At 36.9% G+C, this 17,635-nt stretch overlaps 1 protein-coding gene across 1 annotated transcript in view; it reads left to right on the top strand.

Moving 5' to 3' along the window:
• CCDC171 (coiled-coil domain containing 171) overlaps positions 1–17,635 on the top strand; it is a 152,491-nt gene that overhangs the window by 48,004 nt on the left and 86,852 nt on the right. The window contains exons 10-14 of the mRNA XM_066569192.1: positions 3,039–3,142; positions 5,922–6,011; positions 7,837–8,037; positions 10,072–10,239; positions 12,117–12,305. Of these exons, the coding sequence (XP_066425289.1) occupies positions 3,039–3,142; positions 5,922–6,011; positions 7,837–8,037; positions 10,072–10,239; positions 12,117–12,305 (752 nt within the window). The remainder of the gene's footprint in view (positions 1–3,038; positions 3,143–5,921; positions 6,012–7,836; positions 8,038–10,071; positions 10,240–12,116; positions 12,306–17,635) is intronic.

Here is a 17,635-nt window from a genome sequence, read left to right as displayed (position 1 = left end):
GTGCCTGGAGCACCTCCTGTCCCTTCTTCTCCACTTGCTGTCTGCAGAGTTGTTCTTCTCAGTTGTTCTCATTCCTGCTTCTCTGTAGTGACAATTACAGCAGCCAGCAGCATGTCTATCTTTGGAGCCACGAGGGATTGGCTCTGCTGGACATGGTGGAAGCTTCTAGCAGCTTCTCACAGAAGCCACCCCGAAGACCCCCCACCACCAAAAACCAGCCCATGCAAACCCAATGCAGATTAAAACCTAAATAGTTTTAGAAAGCTTTTTTTTTCCTTTATGCATGTCAAAATAACAAACAAAAATCCATGTTTTCTCCTTTTCCAGTGACCTTTATATATTTTCCAGAGCATTGTTATTCTCATTGGTTCATTTGCATGAATTCATTTTGTATCTTTTCAGTTTATCGCATTGTGCAGTTATTCAGCAATAGGGTATGTTCTTAAGAGGCTTTGTGTTCCAGAAAAAAGTAATTGTGGTCGTAGTAAAGGTGAAATGGGTGCAAAGTCCTAGGAGTGTTAGCTGCTTTGAGTTAGCATCACTTTTTTTGGTCAAAAATCTAAAACACAGCACCATATGAACTGTTCTGAAGAAAATGATCTCTTTTCCTACCCTTGGCCTAGTACAGCTAGCAGAAAGTCTGAAACAGAAGATTTAAGAGTTTATTCACTTGTATACTTCTGTAAGACTCGAAAGGACTCGTGCTTCTGCCGCAACAGAGTGCATTTGGATTATGCTGCATGTCTCCTGCACAGTTGTATGAAGTCAGACAACATTTGGGCAGCATTAAAGCCACAGGTCCATTTTCAGCTGGTAGGCTGAATCAGTATTTCTATTGGCAGATTGAGCTGCCTAGAAATAGGGTTACAGCAAAGGGAAGGAATGACAGCATGAAAAGTTTACTAAAAATTCTAATTTTGGCAAACATGACATTAATAACATCATTGTAGGTTGGGACTTAAAATATGAAAATACTTTATTTAGACAGTTTGACAAAACCTATGGTATGGAAGATAACTCTTGGATTGACTTTATACATATTGTTTTGAACTGAATGAGAATTGTGCATTACCACTTTGCTAGAGCTACAAGTATGAAAAAATAGTGTCTATTTTTTTTTGTGCAACAAGATCAACGCAGAATGTTCCTACAATGGGTAGTAGTGAGAGGTTGGTCTTGTAAATGAGAAGATTGGACTGGAGCTCTCTGCATAGCTATAGCTGTGGTTATGTGATAAAAATTATCGTAAGGTCACACTTTGCACTTTATTCAATGTGAAATCTCCTCAAAAGAGGTCCAATTTTATTAATTCTTCTTAGGTTGGTTTTAAGCATAACAACACTGTTGTTTGGGGTATCTCTAGGATTCACAGGGCTTTGAAGTGTCATTAAGGAACTCTTGTTTTTTCCCTGACTCTACAGACTTTTAGAAACTGTGGTAAGTAGGTGGAGTCGCTGATAGGATAGAGGTCCATCACTGGGATGTGTGTGCTGTAGAGCCGATCTTGCTCCTGCTACTGAAAGCAATCTAGCAAATATGTGTTGCTTTGAATAGGTGTGACTTTGACTGTAACACCTAGTCCTGCCTGAACAGCACTTTATGCTTTCTGGTATTATCAAAAGTCAGAAGAGAAGAGGCTAACTAATTGAAAGAGTTTTGTAAACACCAGTTGGCAGTACATTCTGACTTGTGCACTTAAGTAAGTTTTCCACTGAGTTCTATTGGTATATTATGTGTAGCCTACAAGAGGAATTCAATTATTTTTATACGGTCCCGTAGTAGAATGTCATGCTTCTTAGATGACACAAATTATAGAATATTTTTTAAATGCCCTGCAAGTATGTAAGTGGACCTCCTCTGATAAAGTTTTATGGAGAGCCAAAGAAAAGTCTCAGGCTTTAGTACCTGATTTGACTTCATGAGCCACTCTGTGTAAATTGCTTAGTGACACTGGTGATAAGTACCTCTATCATTGTTTAGTTGTGCTCGGAGTTATGATGATTTAGCCTTCCTGGATATAAAATCCCACAGATATTTTCACTTTTGGAAAATAAGGCTGCTATTATAGTTGATAAAGATAGTTTTCCTAATAGAACATGTTAAAAATTGTTGAAATGTTGATGCTATAATTTGCCATACAGTAAGTGATAAATGTTTTTTTCTAAGAATATAAATAATGCTGAGAGGAATGGTCTGTCAATAACCTAGTATTGTGGTGTAACACCAGGAAAAAAGAAAAGTTTGTTCTTGGAAACTGAGTATCAGCTGACATCTTGTGACGTCTCAATCAATACAGAGTTGTTTTGCTTTCTTGGCACATTGTTCTATGCACTTTGGAATGGTCAGACTTGTTCATATGTCCCCAATTAAGGCAACAAGATCAGAAGTCTCAATCTAAAGGTTTAATAAATAAGTTTAGTGTGTATATAATGGATATATCAGATTTATAATTGAACTGTTATATAGGACCCTACAGACAGATAATATTTTTTTTGTCATTTCCTTCAGAATAAAATTTAATATAATTTAAAATGTTATTAAGTCCTCTCCAAACATAACATAATCATATGATCTTTGGCTCAGTAAGGCTTTGAGTAAATGAAGTACTGCATTACTATATGCATGCTTAGTCACAACAGCAAAATAATGTCAGGAAAAGTGTAACATTCTTAACTTTCAGACAACATGTTTTTCAAAGTATATAATTGTGTGGTTTCAAAGTTGGCTTGTCTGAATGACGCAGGTTTGACTACAGTAGAAATAATATGTGAGACTGCATACCAAATGCATTACACATAAATGTAATCCAGAATTTACAGTTCTGTATCTTCTATTAAAGCTTTTATACAGATGTCTTTTAGCTCTATTTTCTGTGAAAGCATGGCTATACAGCTGTATCTCTCATGGCAAACAAGGCTGCTCTTCAGTGTTCTGTATTGTCACTGAAGCCCTAACTAATTCTAATACCTCACATCCAGGGTGAGTAATTTTCTCTCTGTGGCTTTAAGGCTTAATTTTTGTTCTGTGTTTTCCTTCAGGCACTTGTGAGGACAAAGATAAACCTCTGAGCTGCTCTGTCGTTGAGACTTTGAGGTGTACCTTGACAGCTTACCAGAACAAGCTGGAAGATACGTCTAATGAGGTAGCACTTGCAATGTTTGGCTCTATATGTATTGCATTTGGCCTGCAGCAGAACATACACTTTGCTTGTAAAAGCAGAAGAGTGGGAATGTTGAGTAGACAGCTTCAAGTATGCCTGAAGAAAAAATCTCTGTCGCTACTATTTCTCTAAGCTTGGCCTACAGTAAAGTTTCACATTTGTGGGGACAGGGAGAACAGTTTTTTGTCTTTCTAGTTTAAATTGCTTTTCTAGTTCAGTCTTTTGGGGCTATTTTCAAAAATCATTTAGGATAACAAGCCATTCATATATAGAATATTAGTTAAAAGATAATGATCTAAGAGGGCAGCTGCATATACTGCAGTGTTCCTAAATACACAATGGTTGAGCCTCATTAGTCACTGCTATCAGGCATGTGAATGATCATGCTCCCCTGTACTTCTAAAACTGGTATAATTTTCTGAAGAGAGTGTTTCCATGGATTCTCTTTGGGAGCTTTTTGGCTATAATTTCAATTAAAATGTTAGAATACCGTCTTTACGTTATCTAAGAAAATAATGGGAGTATTTCAATTTTGGGAAACTTTCCCTTGAAAAAAAATCAGTTGTTTTCCATGCAGTCCTTTTATATCACTGACTGAGAAGTTACAGTTTTGCGTTTATTTTCTTGTGTGTTTTGCTAGTCTGACTAAATTACTCCTCTTGGGTGTAAATGTTGTATTAATTTGTGGCTTTAAAAGCTGTAGAAAGAAGTTAACTGTACCATTAAAACTTTTTGTACAAACTTGTGATTAGTCTTTGAATAAAGCTGGCAAATACAGAAAGGCAAGGTATGATGAGATTGTAAGGTGCCAGCACTCTTATTTAATTTCTAGGTTTTGTCTATTGTTTTGACAAATGCATAGTCTAGCTAGTCACTCAACAGGTTAAAAAAAATTAAAAATTAAAAATAAAAAAAGAAAACTATATTAGCTTTGCCCTCTTTAGTGAGAAAAAAAAGGTCTCCCATAAGACCTTTGAGTTTGTTCAAGGGGCACAAGAATAAGTGACCATGGTAACAATTACACTTTTTAAACAGCAAGCACTGTTAAGTCTCTCCCAGCGAGATAAGAGAACTGATGTGTATAGTCATTATGAAACTCTTCTGAGACCCAAGTCTGGAAGCTGCAGAGTAACTAGGAACATATTACCCACAGCGAATTGTTATTTGGGAGGAGGAGCATCACGTGATAGGCAGCACAGTTGAAAAGTCGACTCAGCAGGCTTTGGCTTAGTGATGTGCTTTGTTGTGAAACTGTGCCAGAGACAGCAGTGGGGAGACCAAGGGGGTGGCTTCTAAGAAAGCAAAGAGAGTGTTCTGACAGAAAGAAGAATGAACTGTCAAGGAAAATAAATCGCAAGCAGAGCAGGACCAACAGATGACCTGCCACAAGACTTCCCAGTAGGACTGTGTGTGACTGACCCTGAAGTTGTCATATGGAGCCAGAGATCACTGAGCGCCTTCGTGGTGCACAGAAAGGGCAGTGCTCTGTCCTTCTTGATTACCCCCACCCCCACAGAGAATGCTGCTTTTGGCTTTTTATGTGTGAGATATGTTTAATAATAAAACTTTAATAATACAATAATGCACAAGGGGACTATGAAGGGCACTGTGCAATAAAACTAGGTTGTTTTAATACACAATAAGGAAGGGTTTTAGTAGCAACACAACAGTAAGCAAATTTTAGTGGTTTCCTTTATAAAAAGATTTTCAACAAGATCCCACATATTGATGAATTTATTAATGTATGTGTACACCTGTATGTATATGTGAAATACGCTGGTAAACTTGTCATGTATCACCTTTAACTTACTGTGTTAAACATTTGATTAAAAGATCTGGTTAGTTTGTGTAGTCACACAAGCTAACAAACTAGAAAGGTGTAGAAGTGTTTTGGGTTTTGTAGATAACTAGCTTCTGACTTTCTGTATAGTGCAGATACCAGAACATGTTTGGATAGAGGGAAAAGATTAGTAAACCAATAAAAAGACTGGAAATATTCCAGTAGCATTCTTTAATTTACTGTAATTATTTCTAAGGGTTCTGCCAAGTCTCCTGACATCAAAATATAAAAATAAACATTTTAAATGTGATTCATAAATTTTGTACATTAGGTATTCTGTTTCTGAGTTGCTCCTTAAATGTCAGGCGCTAGCAGCATCATCATAAAAACAGAGATACACATTATTTTGTTATGTTGTCACTGTTTTTGAAAGTGGAAAGTGAAGCTAGTACACGTGGTAGTACCTCAGTACATATTAAGCAATCTCTGAGACTGCTTTTGCTTTTAACCCTAAAAGTCACTGTGCCTCTGTGGTACATTGATGCTTTTTACAGTATGTGAGTACTATCCAGTGCTCTGTAAAGAATCAAGCTTGTAGCTGGACAATTTCTGCAAATGGCCACTGACTTGAAAACTTGTTTTCTCAAACCACTCCCCAGAACATTATCTGAATTTACTACACTTTCAAGTGCATTTCAGAATCTGTGTTTTTGTCAGATATTTTGAGAGTTAATAGGATAGGTAAGAATGGACTCAGTTTGGGATTCTGCCACTACTCTTTATTTTAAATCATTATAAAAGGTTATTTAGTGTTTTGTAATGGCATGTTATTTAGATTGTATGGAGTACAAAAGCTCTTCAAGGAATTGAAATAAATTTTGTTTTTTTACTTTCATACACGAAATTCTTCCTTTATATTATATTGAATAGATCATTGCACCCTTTCTGTAAAAGCCTGTTTGACCTTCATATTTTTTACAGCTTGAGAAAATGAAGGCTTTGTGTAAAAAGATGACAAAAGAACTTGAGGTATCTGAGGAGAAAATGTGTGCTTTAGGACAAGACCTGAAGGTAGGTTTAGTGAACTTAGCATAAAATTTGAACATTTTGCAAAAGGTATCTTTCTGGATTAAAAGTATCTTTTTTCTTATCAGAGTAAGTCCTTATATCATTGTAGTCTGTTGAGCAAGCTAGTTTACCTGACAAGTTTGTGTGAAACCATGCTGCTTTATCCTGGTTATCACTATAAAGCACATAATTTCAATGATTGCCCTTCTGAAATAATTAAAATACCTTGATAAATTTGCAGGTATTGTTTTATATTGAAACCATTATCAGTAATCTTTTTTGTTTAACTGTTTTTCTCAAAAAAAGGGAAAGAGAATTTAATTACCTCTATGCATATGAAGGTATATTTTTTTAACAATGTCAATTCTTTAGTTAATAGTTTTGTTTATTTTTGTCAGAAAGGTCGATGCATATGATGCAGCAAGTTGTCTTTAACATCTGTAAAGAGTGCAGCCTAAAATTTCTTGGAGTAAAAGTTACCTGAGATAAAAACACTTGAGAGCTCTTTCCTTTCGTTTTGGAACATTTTTTTTTTTTTTTTTTCTGTTTTTGGCTGACACCTCTTTTGTAATGTCCTTTCTGGTTAAATCAATAGCCAAGGGAGTGAGCAAATCCTGAGGTTGTGTTTTAACTTAATCTCCCAACTAGCAGTGTATTGTATTACTGCCAAAATAGAATGTCTGTAAACACAGCGTTTTTCAGATTCTTCTTCTGAGGATATGCTGCTTTATGTTTTATGCTATGCTTTTCTGTAACATTCATTGGATCTTCACATTAATGGATACTTGCACATGATGTGTTGTCACCTGTTATGAATTTTCTTTACTAATTTATGTTCAGAAGATTTTGGAATTCTACTTCTGTTACAGCACCTTTTTAAGTCACCTAAAATTTTTGCAACCTTTGCAAGAGATACTTGTATTCTTCATGCACAAACTGAGCTTGCTGCACGCACAGGGTACTGGTTTTTATGCAATATGCCATTTTTCAATCTCTCTAAATTTTTGGTAATAATATTGTATAGATGATCAAAATCTAGATCAGGTCTGAAAGCATTTCTATTAGAAATTAAAATTACTTTAATATTTTAATGTTGCTATTTAGAAGAATAAAGCTTGTCATTTTCTGATTAATTTGGTGGTATCTTTTGTATGATTTTATGGTCTATGAAGGTGTGATTTTATGAAAAATAAACAATGCTTTCAGTTTGACCTTTTGCAACTTTAGCAGTGCTGGAAATCCAGGGTAACTGCACCATATTTTGGCTCAGAGGGGATAGTGTATTAAGTTCTATGTTTACCTGGTGAGATTTTGGTGTTTGTTACATAATGGTATTTATGACCAGTTCTGATTATTTATTTCCCATGGTCAACCTCCAAAGAGAGTCCTCACTTTTTTTTATCTTGCATGTAGAGAATACAATGCACAACAGCATCTGTGCTGCTTGCAGGGATCAGGGATTCACTTAAGAAAATAATGTATCTTTTCAATAGGTCTGAGAGCTTTGCACTCTGCAGAGGATAAGTTGCATTCCTGTGTTCTGCATGTCATTTGTGGGGGTAGAGGGGACTGTGAAGTTTACTGTCTCATGGAGCCTTTACCTGTCAGAGATGGATTTCCAATCTGTCTAGTTGCAAGCTGTTCAAGAGGCCTATTGTCAATTTTGAAACTCTATTCTTGAAAGATAAAGTCCACCCAGCCTGGATTCTTGTGAATACATGTGGTTATATGACTGTTTCTTTCCTCAGGTGATGAACACTTGAATAAGGTAGCATTTTATAGAGTAAAATTTATACCAGCTTTTCTGTTAAATTCCTCTGTTTTACAGGAAGTTCAGGATACCATGGCTGATACCAAGAAAGAGTTAAACTATCTGCACACTAAGTGTGCAGACAGAGAGACTTTAATAGAAACTTTAAAAATGGAACTACAGGATGTACAGCAATGCTGGGAGAAAGAGCAAGTACGTGCCACAGAATCTGAAAATGAAATCCAGAAGCTTACCAGGGCTTACCAGAAGGATATGGAGGTATTACTAGAGACAAGATGACTGTCAAAGAGTCTTTATTTAATCTCAGCTTTATACATTTACATACATCAGATGGTTACTCTTAGTTTTAACAGATTTATCCCTAAAATATGATTTTAAGATACGTATTTTGAAATATGTATTTAATATCTACAGGATTTCAGGACATATTGGTTCTCCTTTCTTCTGTATCAGAACTAATAGCTTAATCATTCCTGTATTTTAAATTTTTGAAAAAGAGACTTTATTTAAAAAGCTATGCCTGACGAACAATTCATTCTTTCTTTCTTTCTTTCTTTCTTTCTTTCTTTCTTTCTTTCTTTCTTTCTTTCTTTCTTTCTTTCTTTCTTTCTTTCTTTCTTTCTTTCTTTCTTTCTTTCTTTCTTTCTTTCTTTCTTTCTTTCTTTCTTTCTTTCTTTCTTATTAAAAGTTAGCAGAAATGTTTTACAATTGAAACATGTAGTATTGTCATTATCATGTGTTAATTACTGATCCACATGTAAATTGATAGATAGCAAATATGGAATTGAGGTAGTTTTGCATGCATGCCACAAAACCTAGAAATGCTTACCTTTATCTATTAGCTAATTGTAGTGTGCTATGTGCGGGAATGGGTCCTACAATGTCTTATTTCAGAACTATTATCTTTCTCCTTATATGTATTAGCAGATGTTAATTTTGTTGCTTTTTCCGCCCAATAAAGTGGTTCTATACTAGCAAGGGCAAGGATATACTTGTAGTTGTTGTGCATATTGAGCTCATTACTTCCACAAATTTGGACATGGATGCCAACTGAGTAAAAAGGAAACATTCTTTCCACCTCTTTTACAGTCTGGTATTTAAATAGGGTCCACATGAAGCAGCTGGAATTGTTACACACATCAGATAATGATTAAAGTGGAGGAAACTAGAAGTCTGGCTATATTGTAAAGTCAGCATGTCTACAACCCTGTGGTTGCATTCAACATGTGTGAATTGATTTGGGGTCTTGGAATCCTGTTTCTCATGCCAAATGGATAATTATCGTCCTAGTTTTATCACAGCTCAAACATCAAATGTAATGATGGTGGCACACTGGATTTTCCTTGGGGAATTTGTAGATCTGTTAGAAACAAAGTTAAACCAAACTGAACTACAATTTATTTTAATTGCCTAAAGCACCATGAGATAATTGTGAGAAAATACACCTAAGTGTAATGGAAAGAGCTCAAAACAATCCTACTTTCCAGTCTTGGCCATCCATAATTTCTTAATGGAAAATTTCGACCAAGGCCCCTGGAAAATAATGGGAACCTTTGCAATAGTTTACAGACTTTGTCCTTGTGACTTTTGAGGTACAACTTGCTATTGTTGTCTTAATCAAAGTTGCTAAGTTGCATATATGTACTGAAAGCACTAAGGATGGAATTCCTATAGCATTATATTGTTGCTAAAGTTTATTTATAACTTGCATCAATTTATTATATTACTGACTAAAATCAGTGTAAATGAATGAGGCATGGCTTGTGGAATTTAACTCATGAAGCTATAAGCCTATTTTGTCTGGCCATTTAGTCTCATATATAATCCATACAAAAACAATTTAAAAAAGACTTCAGATTGATAGTTGTATAAATAGTGTCTTGTGCTGCCAAGCCAATCAGAGAATTTTCTGCATGCTCTGCAGTTGTTATAAGTGGATACAGTTAGAGTATAACTGAAAGTTTTACCATAAATAAATGAATTGCATATACTAATAGCATGGAATTTTTTTTCTGTATCAGATAGTCATTGTGATAACAGCAGGACTGTTCTGTATTTATATAAACTATTCATATCTTACGTCTGAATAGACACACTTTGTAAAAACTGTTTTCTTACAGTCACTTCAATATGTATGACTGCAAATATTGGCAATTGTGGTATTTTGAAAAAGGTTTGTGAATGAGCTATGTGGGCTTTTTTTCACTTGCATGTAGTTTGTATTACTGCCCATGTGATGCACGTCTTTCAATTCTAACACTGTTCAGATACATAATTCTCCTTTTGTTTCAGGAGAAACTAACCTTCCTTCATAGCTTATACCAGCATTTGATAGCAGGCTGTGTGCTCATAAAACAACCAGAAGGCATCCTAGATAGATTCTCTTGGCCTGAGCTTTGTGTAGTCTTGCAGGAGAATGTTGATGCCCTGATCTCAGACCTCAACAGGGCTAATGAGAAGGTAAGTGTCCTTAGGCACCAGCTACCTCTATTTAATTCAGTGACATTTGTCCACGTTGCAGTATCATTAAAAAGGACTGACATTCATCTTATTTCAAAAAGAATTTGGACGTTAATAATTCAATACCATTAATTATGGCTTGTCTACAACTCAGTTTGATGCCATTGCTGTGGGCATGTAAATGTGACTGAAGTCTGTATGAAGTCTCTAAGCTCCACTTTCAGTGCAGGACATGCTGATAGTACTAGCCAATATTAGCCACAGGGTCCTAATTAAAAGAAAATAAATTAATCTTACTGATGAAGCAATTCAAAGAACTTATCATTTACACTAATAAAGCAAGTCTTTATTTTACCATAAAACTGAAACAAAATGCCCTTACTCAAGGAGTATTGTCTTTAAATTATATGTTTATTATTCAGAGTTTATTATTTCATTTGAAAGAATGACAGTGTATTTTTTCATTTAATTGTAACTCATGGATTATAGAATTATATTCAGTAACACAAATAGAAAATACCAGTTTTTATAAAATATTTCAGTATTTGCTATAGGGAGGAGCTGTACTTTTCAGGGTGCAAGTAAGCTTATGTGGCCTTTCTCTCCATAAATCCTTGCATTTTTAGGAAATAAAAGATTTCCTTTTAAATAAATTAAACTGACTCCACAGACTAACATATGACAGTCTTTAGAATTTCAGTTCATTTTCTGGCTCCATTGATCAGGTCAGTCCTAAGACTAGTACAGCAACTCCAGAACTTGTCTGTGCTGACATTTTTAAAAGACATAGTAGGGGAAAATCTTATTTTGACATTTTTCATCTTCAGGAGTGACCGCTCTTCTGGTCTGAGTAAGATGCAGGGCTGGTTACAGTGAATTGTTTTAACTCTGCCCATCAATTAATAAATACCCCAGCAGTCACTTGGACCTACCCCCTTACCAAAGGGATAGGATAAAATCTGGATTATGAACATTTGATATACTTTTGAATTTTACTTTTGAAGTAAATAAGAAAAGGGAGTGGAAGAGAAGGGAGTGAACATTATTGGCAGTGTTTGAGGATATTGTGTCATATTGTTTCTTGCTTTTTAATTTAGTATGGTTACTGATATTGACTGTGAGGTCTCTAGGACTTTTTTCATATACATACCAGCTTTTCAGGGATTTTGAACAGTATGTCACTCGTGTTGTAACTGCTTTCTTGGGAGGAAAAATTTTCCTCTTGCATTTCTGTGTGATGCATTTGAAAAGTAGCTTGCTGATACTGTCTAGTAATTAATTGTAGGTGTGTGTATTTCATGATTATTCTTACCTTGATTCATTCCTCCATTTAGTTTGCGTGGGAGCTCCTAAGTTATCCACAGAGTGAATCCATTTGTATTCATTGAAAACAACTTCTATGTGCTAAAATGTCCTGAAATTCTTTTAATGCTTAATAGTATTTGGAATGTGTTGGTTTTCCACTAAAACAAAAATTATATTAAAGACTGTTTTTGTTATATATTATTTACAATTCTTGCAAACTTCTAAGGGACTGGTGTACTCAGATTGGTACTTTACCATCACAGGATTTAATGCTCTTGTTTACAAAAAGCCAAAACATAGGAGATGTGTCCAGTTCAGGTTTTCAACAAAGAAAGCAACCAACATCTGCAATATGGTACAGCAATGGCAAAACTGAATCCAATTTTTTGGTCATTTTGTTGCACAACTCAAGTAAATAATCAGTCATGAAAGGCTTTTACTTAGTTTTAATGAAAATATTGAAGAAATTACAGTTTAGATTTTATGCCGTCTGTAGTTAAACTGATATGCGCAATAACTTAAAAAGGTGCTTAGAGAAGTAAAATAATTTCTTTTAAATGCTTGTTACACAGATATCTCACCTGGAATATATTTGTAAAAACAAGTCCAATACTATGAAGGAGCTTCAGGAGAGCCAGGAAGATGCTTTTAACAAAATGGCTGAACAAATGAAAGCGCAGGCAAGCTGTTGGCAGAATGAAAAAAAGTATCTGGAACAGCAGTACTCAGGTCTCCTTGGGGAAGTTCATGCAAGGGCACAGGTATGGTGCTATGAACTTCTGATTTTTTTTTTCCTTGTAAATATTTAATGGATTATTTCCATAGTTTGAACCCCTAACCAGTTTAAGGTTGTTTAAAATTAAAAAAACCTGCAAACTCCATGCTAGTATTGACTTCATTTATAATAAGAAATAAATGTCTTTGTTAAAACATTCTAGGAGTGAATTGCCTAATTTGGCTTTTTGGGGGGTTTTTTGAGAATGTTAAGGCTATAAGATTGAATTTTCTTGATTTAAGAATTATATAGGGCAGCAGTGATTTTTTTCAGTGTCATGCTTTGCAAAGATTGTGTAGAGATACAGTAAAATGGTCTCATCTGGGGATAAATTTAGATACATACATTCTGACCCTAAAAACCAATTAGCAGTGGTAGATTTCAACAGTATTAGAGGATGCTGTTACACAGATGAATCAGTGAGCACTGGGTCAAAAGTGTGAAACTATTGGTACTGATTGTTAGACAAGTTATTTGCAATTTCAAATGCTCACTATTATTCTACAACTACCATTCACCATCTTTTCAATCACATTTATTTACATGTGTTTCAATAAGTGTTGTGAAATTGAGGAAATAAGGTATGCCTTGTTACTTGTGACTGCCACTTGTGACTTACTTTATCTGAAGAATGCTATGTTTGACTCAGATTTTAGTCTTGGAAGTCTTTGTGTGCTGAAAAATACATTTATGAAGCATTCTATTTACAGAGCAAGTCATGGTGAGTTCTTAGGACTGAGTTATACTTTTTTAGATTTTTTTGCTTGATATTTACATTTCACATTGGATATTGACAAGGCTACAAACATCACTATGAGTGGAGTAAGTGGCATCCAGATTTATATTTAATTTCCCCAACATTGCGTAGTTTCAGCTTATGGCTTTCATTTGCCGACAGAAAGAATGGTAGAATAAGGAAGCTTAATTTTAATTTTAAAAATTACATTTCCTTCTTAAAGAAAAAGTGGAGTTACACAATTTAGATTTCTTCCTCCTATGCATGATGGGTCATGTCTTTAAAAACTCTTGTGTTTTGCGAAAAATAGGTGCTCTGCAGTACTGCATCATTCTTTGGGATGGTGCTAAATCTCCCAGTCTCTGCAGCTGGATTGTATAGATAGCATGTAAAGCATGTACTGAAAATGTGTCTCCATTTGTGGCATGCACTTAGGCATGTGTTTTGGAAAAAACTTCTTTTGTCAGCTTCCTGTACAGGACTAGTGAATCACTAAAAGGGGAATATTTTCCCTTAGAAAACATCTGGGCATGTTTTCTAACACAGGTTATGTAATGTTGGAGTGCAAGCTGGTAGTTTTGTAATCTAGGTTGTGCAATGTCTGTATACGCTTAGATGATTCAACAATCTCTTTTCCTTCTTGTGTTCCAGTTTGTCTTCCTTACCATTCAGCGTCAAACTCTCAAGAAGACAGTCTAATTTCTTCTGATTTCTAATTTGTGACTGACTTCCAATTTGCAAATACGAAATTAAGCCTTTTATTTCCTGGCACCCGTAGGGTCCATAAACGTCTATTGATAGGGCTGTTCTAGTCCTGATTGCCCATTTTTCCTGGCTTAACTGTATTTTACCTTTTGCATTTTGAGCCAGGTAGTCATATTTGTCTCCAAGATCAGTGCTTTGTTTGATCAGAGGTGTACAGATAGACTAATATCATAGCATGATTTCCAAAGAAAACAAGGGAAAATGTGCCACAAGTTACAGAATGTCTTCAAAGGATCTTTAAGATTTGCCGACTTCCAGTGATTACATAAAGATGCAGAATGCAATATTTAAATTTAATTATTTTAGCAAGCTTTATTCATTAAATTTTATAGGAAACATATAATCAGTACAAGTGGAATATAATTTGCCAGTATTTCATTGTACAGCTGGGGGTCTCCTCACTCTAGGACACTTATTCTAGCGCTACAAGGAAACTGTAGCAATTTGCTACATTTTTCATCCAAAGATCTGAGGTTAATTGCAAGCACTTTGGTGAAATAACCCCTTGTAGGGTTTACTTCCATTCTGAAAACGGAAGATGAGTGATTTTTGCTGTCCTGCACCAAACTAATGGTACATCATAGGATGCTTCCTTTTATTTCTAGCTTTGTCTTCAACCAGTGTTCCATGACTTCTTCTGGACATTTTCTCCTCAGAGGTCCTGTATTGAGACTTCTTTAGTTTTTCAAATTGTTGACATGTCTGTGAAAGCAAACCATAGAGGGTCAATTCACACTCTCAGGAGTTAACAGAGAGCTCTAATTGCACAACAGTATAAGCAATGTATCTTGAAACTTAATGTTTTGGTTTATTAGAACTGCAGTAGAGAGTCAGGACTTTTTAGAATGGTCTCCTTATAATTAAAACACTGCAAAATCTGGAGGTTTTAGTGGCATTGACACCTGCTACTGCTTCTGTCCCCAGACAGTACTGCTCAGGGTCCCTGGTTCCACAATAGGATCTGTGAATGTTAATAGGTACTACCTCACAGCTGGTACTGTAGGTCAGATGGATAGTGTAATCAGAAAGCAGTTTTACCTTTTTTCTACAGGAAAGAAATTCCCAGAGTAGCCTTAGCAGAGATCAGCGATAAACAAGGCTCTGTAGATACCACTCTTTGTCAGTGGTCTCCATGTTTGGAGAGTCAATGGAGCTTAAAATGCATATCCTTTTTCTTTGCCTTTTGTTGCAGGAGTCTAGTCCTCTTGATTTGATAGTGTGCCATTTTGAAAATGTTACTATGCCTGTTCCTTAGCCTCACACAAATTATTTATTATTTATAGTCCCCTAGGAAATGTCCTCTGAATTTTAACTTACCAGAGGAAATGTCCTCTGAATTTTAATTTTTTTGTTTGTTTATTATATAGACATTTATTAATCTGTCCCCATTTTTTGTGGCAACTGCTTAAAATAGAAAGGTTTTGTTCTTATATGGAAAAACATATTGTGAGAGAAAAATACTTTAACTACTTTAAAATGTCAATTTTAACAGAAAAATCAAAGGTTTGCTAAACAGGCAAAGGAAAAAGTCCCCTGGGAAGAAAAAAAATTGTTTGCTTTTTCCTTGGTTGGGAGGCCTTTTACAGCAAGTCAGGTGAATTAGATAAAGGATGGGATATATTACAATTATTTGAAAAATCACTATAATCAGTACAAAGGGAGGAAGATAAATGTATGTAACTGTACTGGTCCTGACCTGTCTTTCTTTAGTAGGCATGTCTGGCCCATGTACTTAAAACACAGCAAAGAGAGGACAGTTGATGTTGTTTTTAGGTATACCTGTATGTTTATATATATATAGTTGGAAAAATAAAACAGTTGAATGACAGGAATCACTGACTAACAGAATCACAGAATGGGTCAGGGTGGAAGGGACCACAGTGGGTCATCCGGTGCAACCCCCTGCTCCAGGGGGTTGTCCTAGAGCACATTGCACAGAATTGTGTCCAGATTGTTCCTTAATATCCCCAGAAAGGGAGATTCTACAATCTCTTTGGGCAATCGGTCACTGCACAGAAAAGAAGTTCCTCCTCTTGTTCAGGTGGAACTTCCTGTGTGTCAGTTTGTTCCCATTGCCTCTTGTCCTGTTTCTTGGCATCACTGAGCAGAGCCTGGATCCATCCACTGACACCCTTTCTTTAGATACTTGTAGACACTGATGAGAGTCACAGAATTATTAGGTTTGGAAGGGACCACTGGAGACCATCTAGTCCAACCCACCTGACAAGGCAAAGTCATCTAGGGCAGGTTACATCGGAATGCATCAAGTTTTTTTGGTTTTTTTTTTTTCTTTTGAGTGTCTCCAGAAAGGGAGACTCCACAATTTCCCTGGGTATCCTGTTCCAGTGCTCTGCCACCCTCAGTCTAAGGAAGTTTTTCCTCATGTTGAGGTAGAACTTCTCATGCCTCAGTTTCTGGCCATTGCTCCTCATCCCACATCAGTGCTGGGTCACTCCACTGACAAGAGTCCAGCACCATCCTCCTGACACCCACCTTTGAGATATTTCTGTGTTTTGATGAGATCTCTTCTCAGTCTTCTCCAGACCAAACATTCCCAGTTCCCAGAGTCTCTCCTCATTAGAGAGAAGCTCCAGACCCCTGATCATCCTTGTGGCTCTCCACTGGACCCTCTCCAGTAGCTCCTTGTCTCCCTTGTGCTGAGGAGCCCAGAACTGGACACAGCACTCCAGGAATGGCCTCGCCAGGGCTGAGTAGAGGGGGAGGATCACCTCCCTGACCTGCTGGCCACACTCTTGCCAATGCACCCCAGGATGACATTGGTCCTCCTGGCCACAGGGGCACTGGTGGCTCATGGACAGCTTGTGATGCACCAGGAGTCCCAGGTCCTTTTCCACAGAGCTGCTCTGTGGGAGCTCAGCCCCAGCCTGTGCTGGCACTTGGGGCTGTTCCTCCCCAGGTGCAGGACCTGGCACTTGCCCTTGTTGAGCCTCACCAGGTTTCTCTCTGCCCAACCCTCCAGCTGATCAAGGTCCCATTGAATGGCAGCAGAGCTTTCAGGTGGATCAGCCACTGTCCCCAGTTTGGAGTCACCAGCAAACCTGCTGAGGGTGCATTTGGTCCCTTCCTCTAGGTCAGTGATAAACAAATTCAATGAGATTAGACCCTTGGGAGCATCACTGACTGCGGGCTTCCACCTAGATTCTGGTCCACTGATCAGGTTTTTTGACGGGACAGGGAGTGTGGAAGGGAACTATGAGGACTACATTCTGCATATCCCCTTTTTGTTGGAGAGGAGCATTCTGCATATCCCCTTTTTGTTGGAGCCTCTTCTTAGAGGAGATTTTGAGGGCTGTGTCACAGACTGGTTTCCATCACTGATGTGAAGTGTCTTTAAAAAAAAACTTGATTGCCCTTGCAGCCTATTGCAGCAGACATTGCTTTATGTTTTAGTCTCTGGCTCGTTCCAGCTGTCACATCAACCTGAGCTTTGAAAATCATTATTCCATGTGGATTTTGTGCTCCCCTAATAGGACAGTGTCTGTACAAAGCCACTAAGCTGTGCAATTGTCAGTTCTTGATTCACCCCATGATCCATCTAACCCACATTTCCTGAGCTTAGCTGCAAGGATGTTGTGAGAGACAATATATATCTGAGTTTGCCTCTCAGTCATTTCTTCTTGAGGCTGAACAGACCCAGGTACCTCATTCTATTTTAAGAAAGATGCTTCAGTCCCTTTGTCACCCTGTTGGAGCTAGTTGCTCCTTGTCTCTCTTGTAACGAGGAGCCCAGAACTGGAGAAAGCACTCCAGATGTAGCCTCACTAAGGCTGAGTAGAGGGGCAGGATCACCTCCC

Source organism: Molothrus aeneus, chromosome Z (genome assembly GCF_037042795.1).
Source record: "Molothrus aeneus isolate 106 chromosome Z, BPBGC_Maene_1.0, whole genome shotgun sequence".
NCBI classification, from domain to species: Eukaryota; Metazoa; Chordata; class Aves; order Passeriformes; family Icteridae; genus Molothrus; species Molothrus aeneus.
Note: the sequence above shows the minus strand (reverse complement) of the source record. Positions and strands in the feature narration are given on the sequence as shown.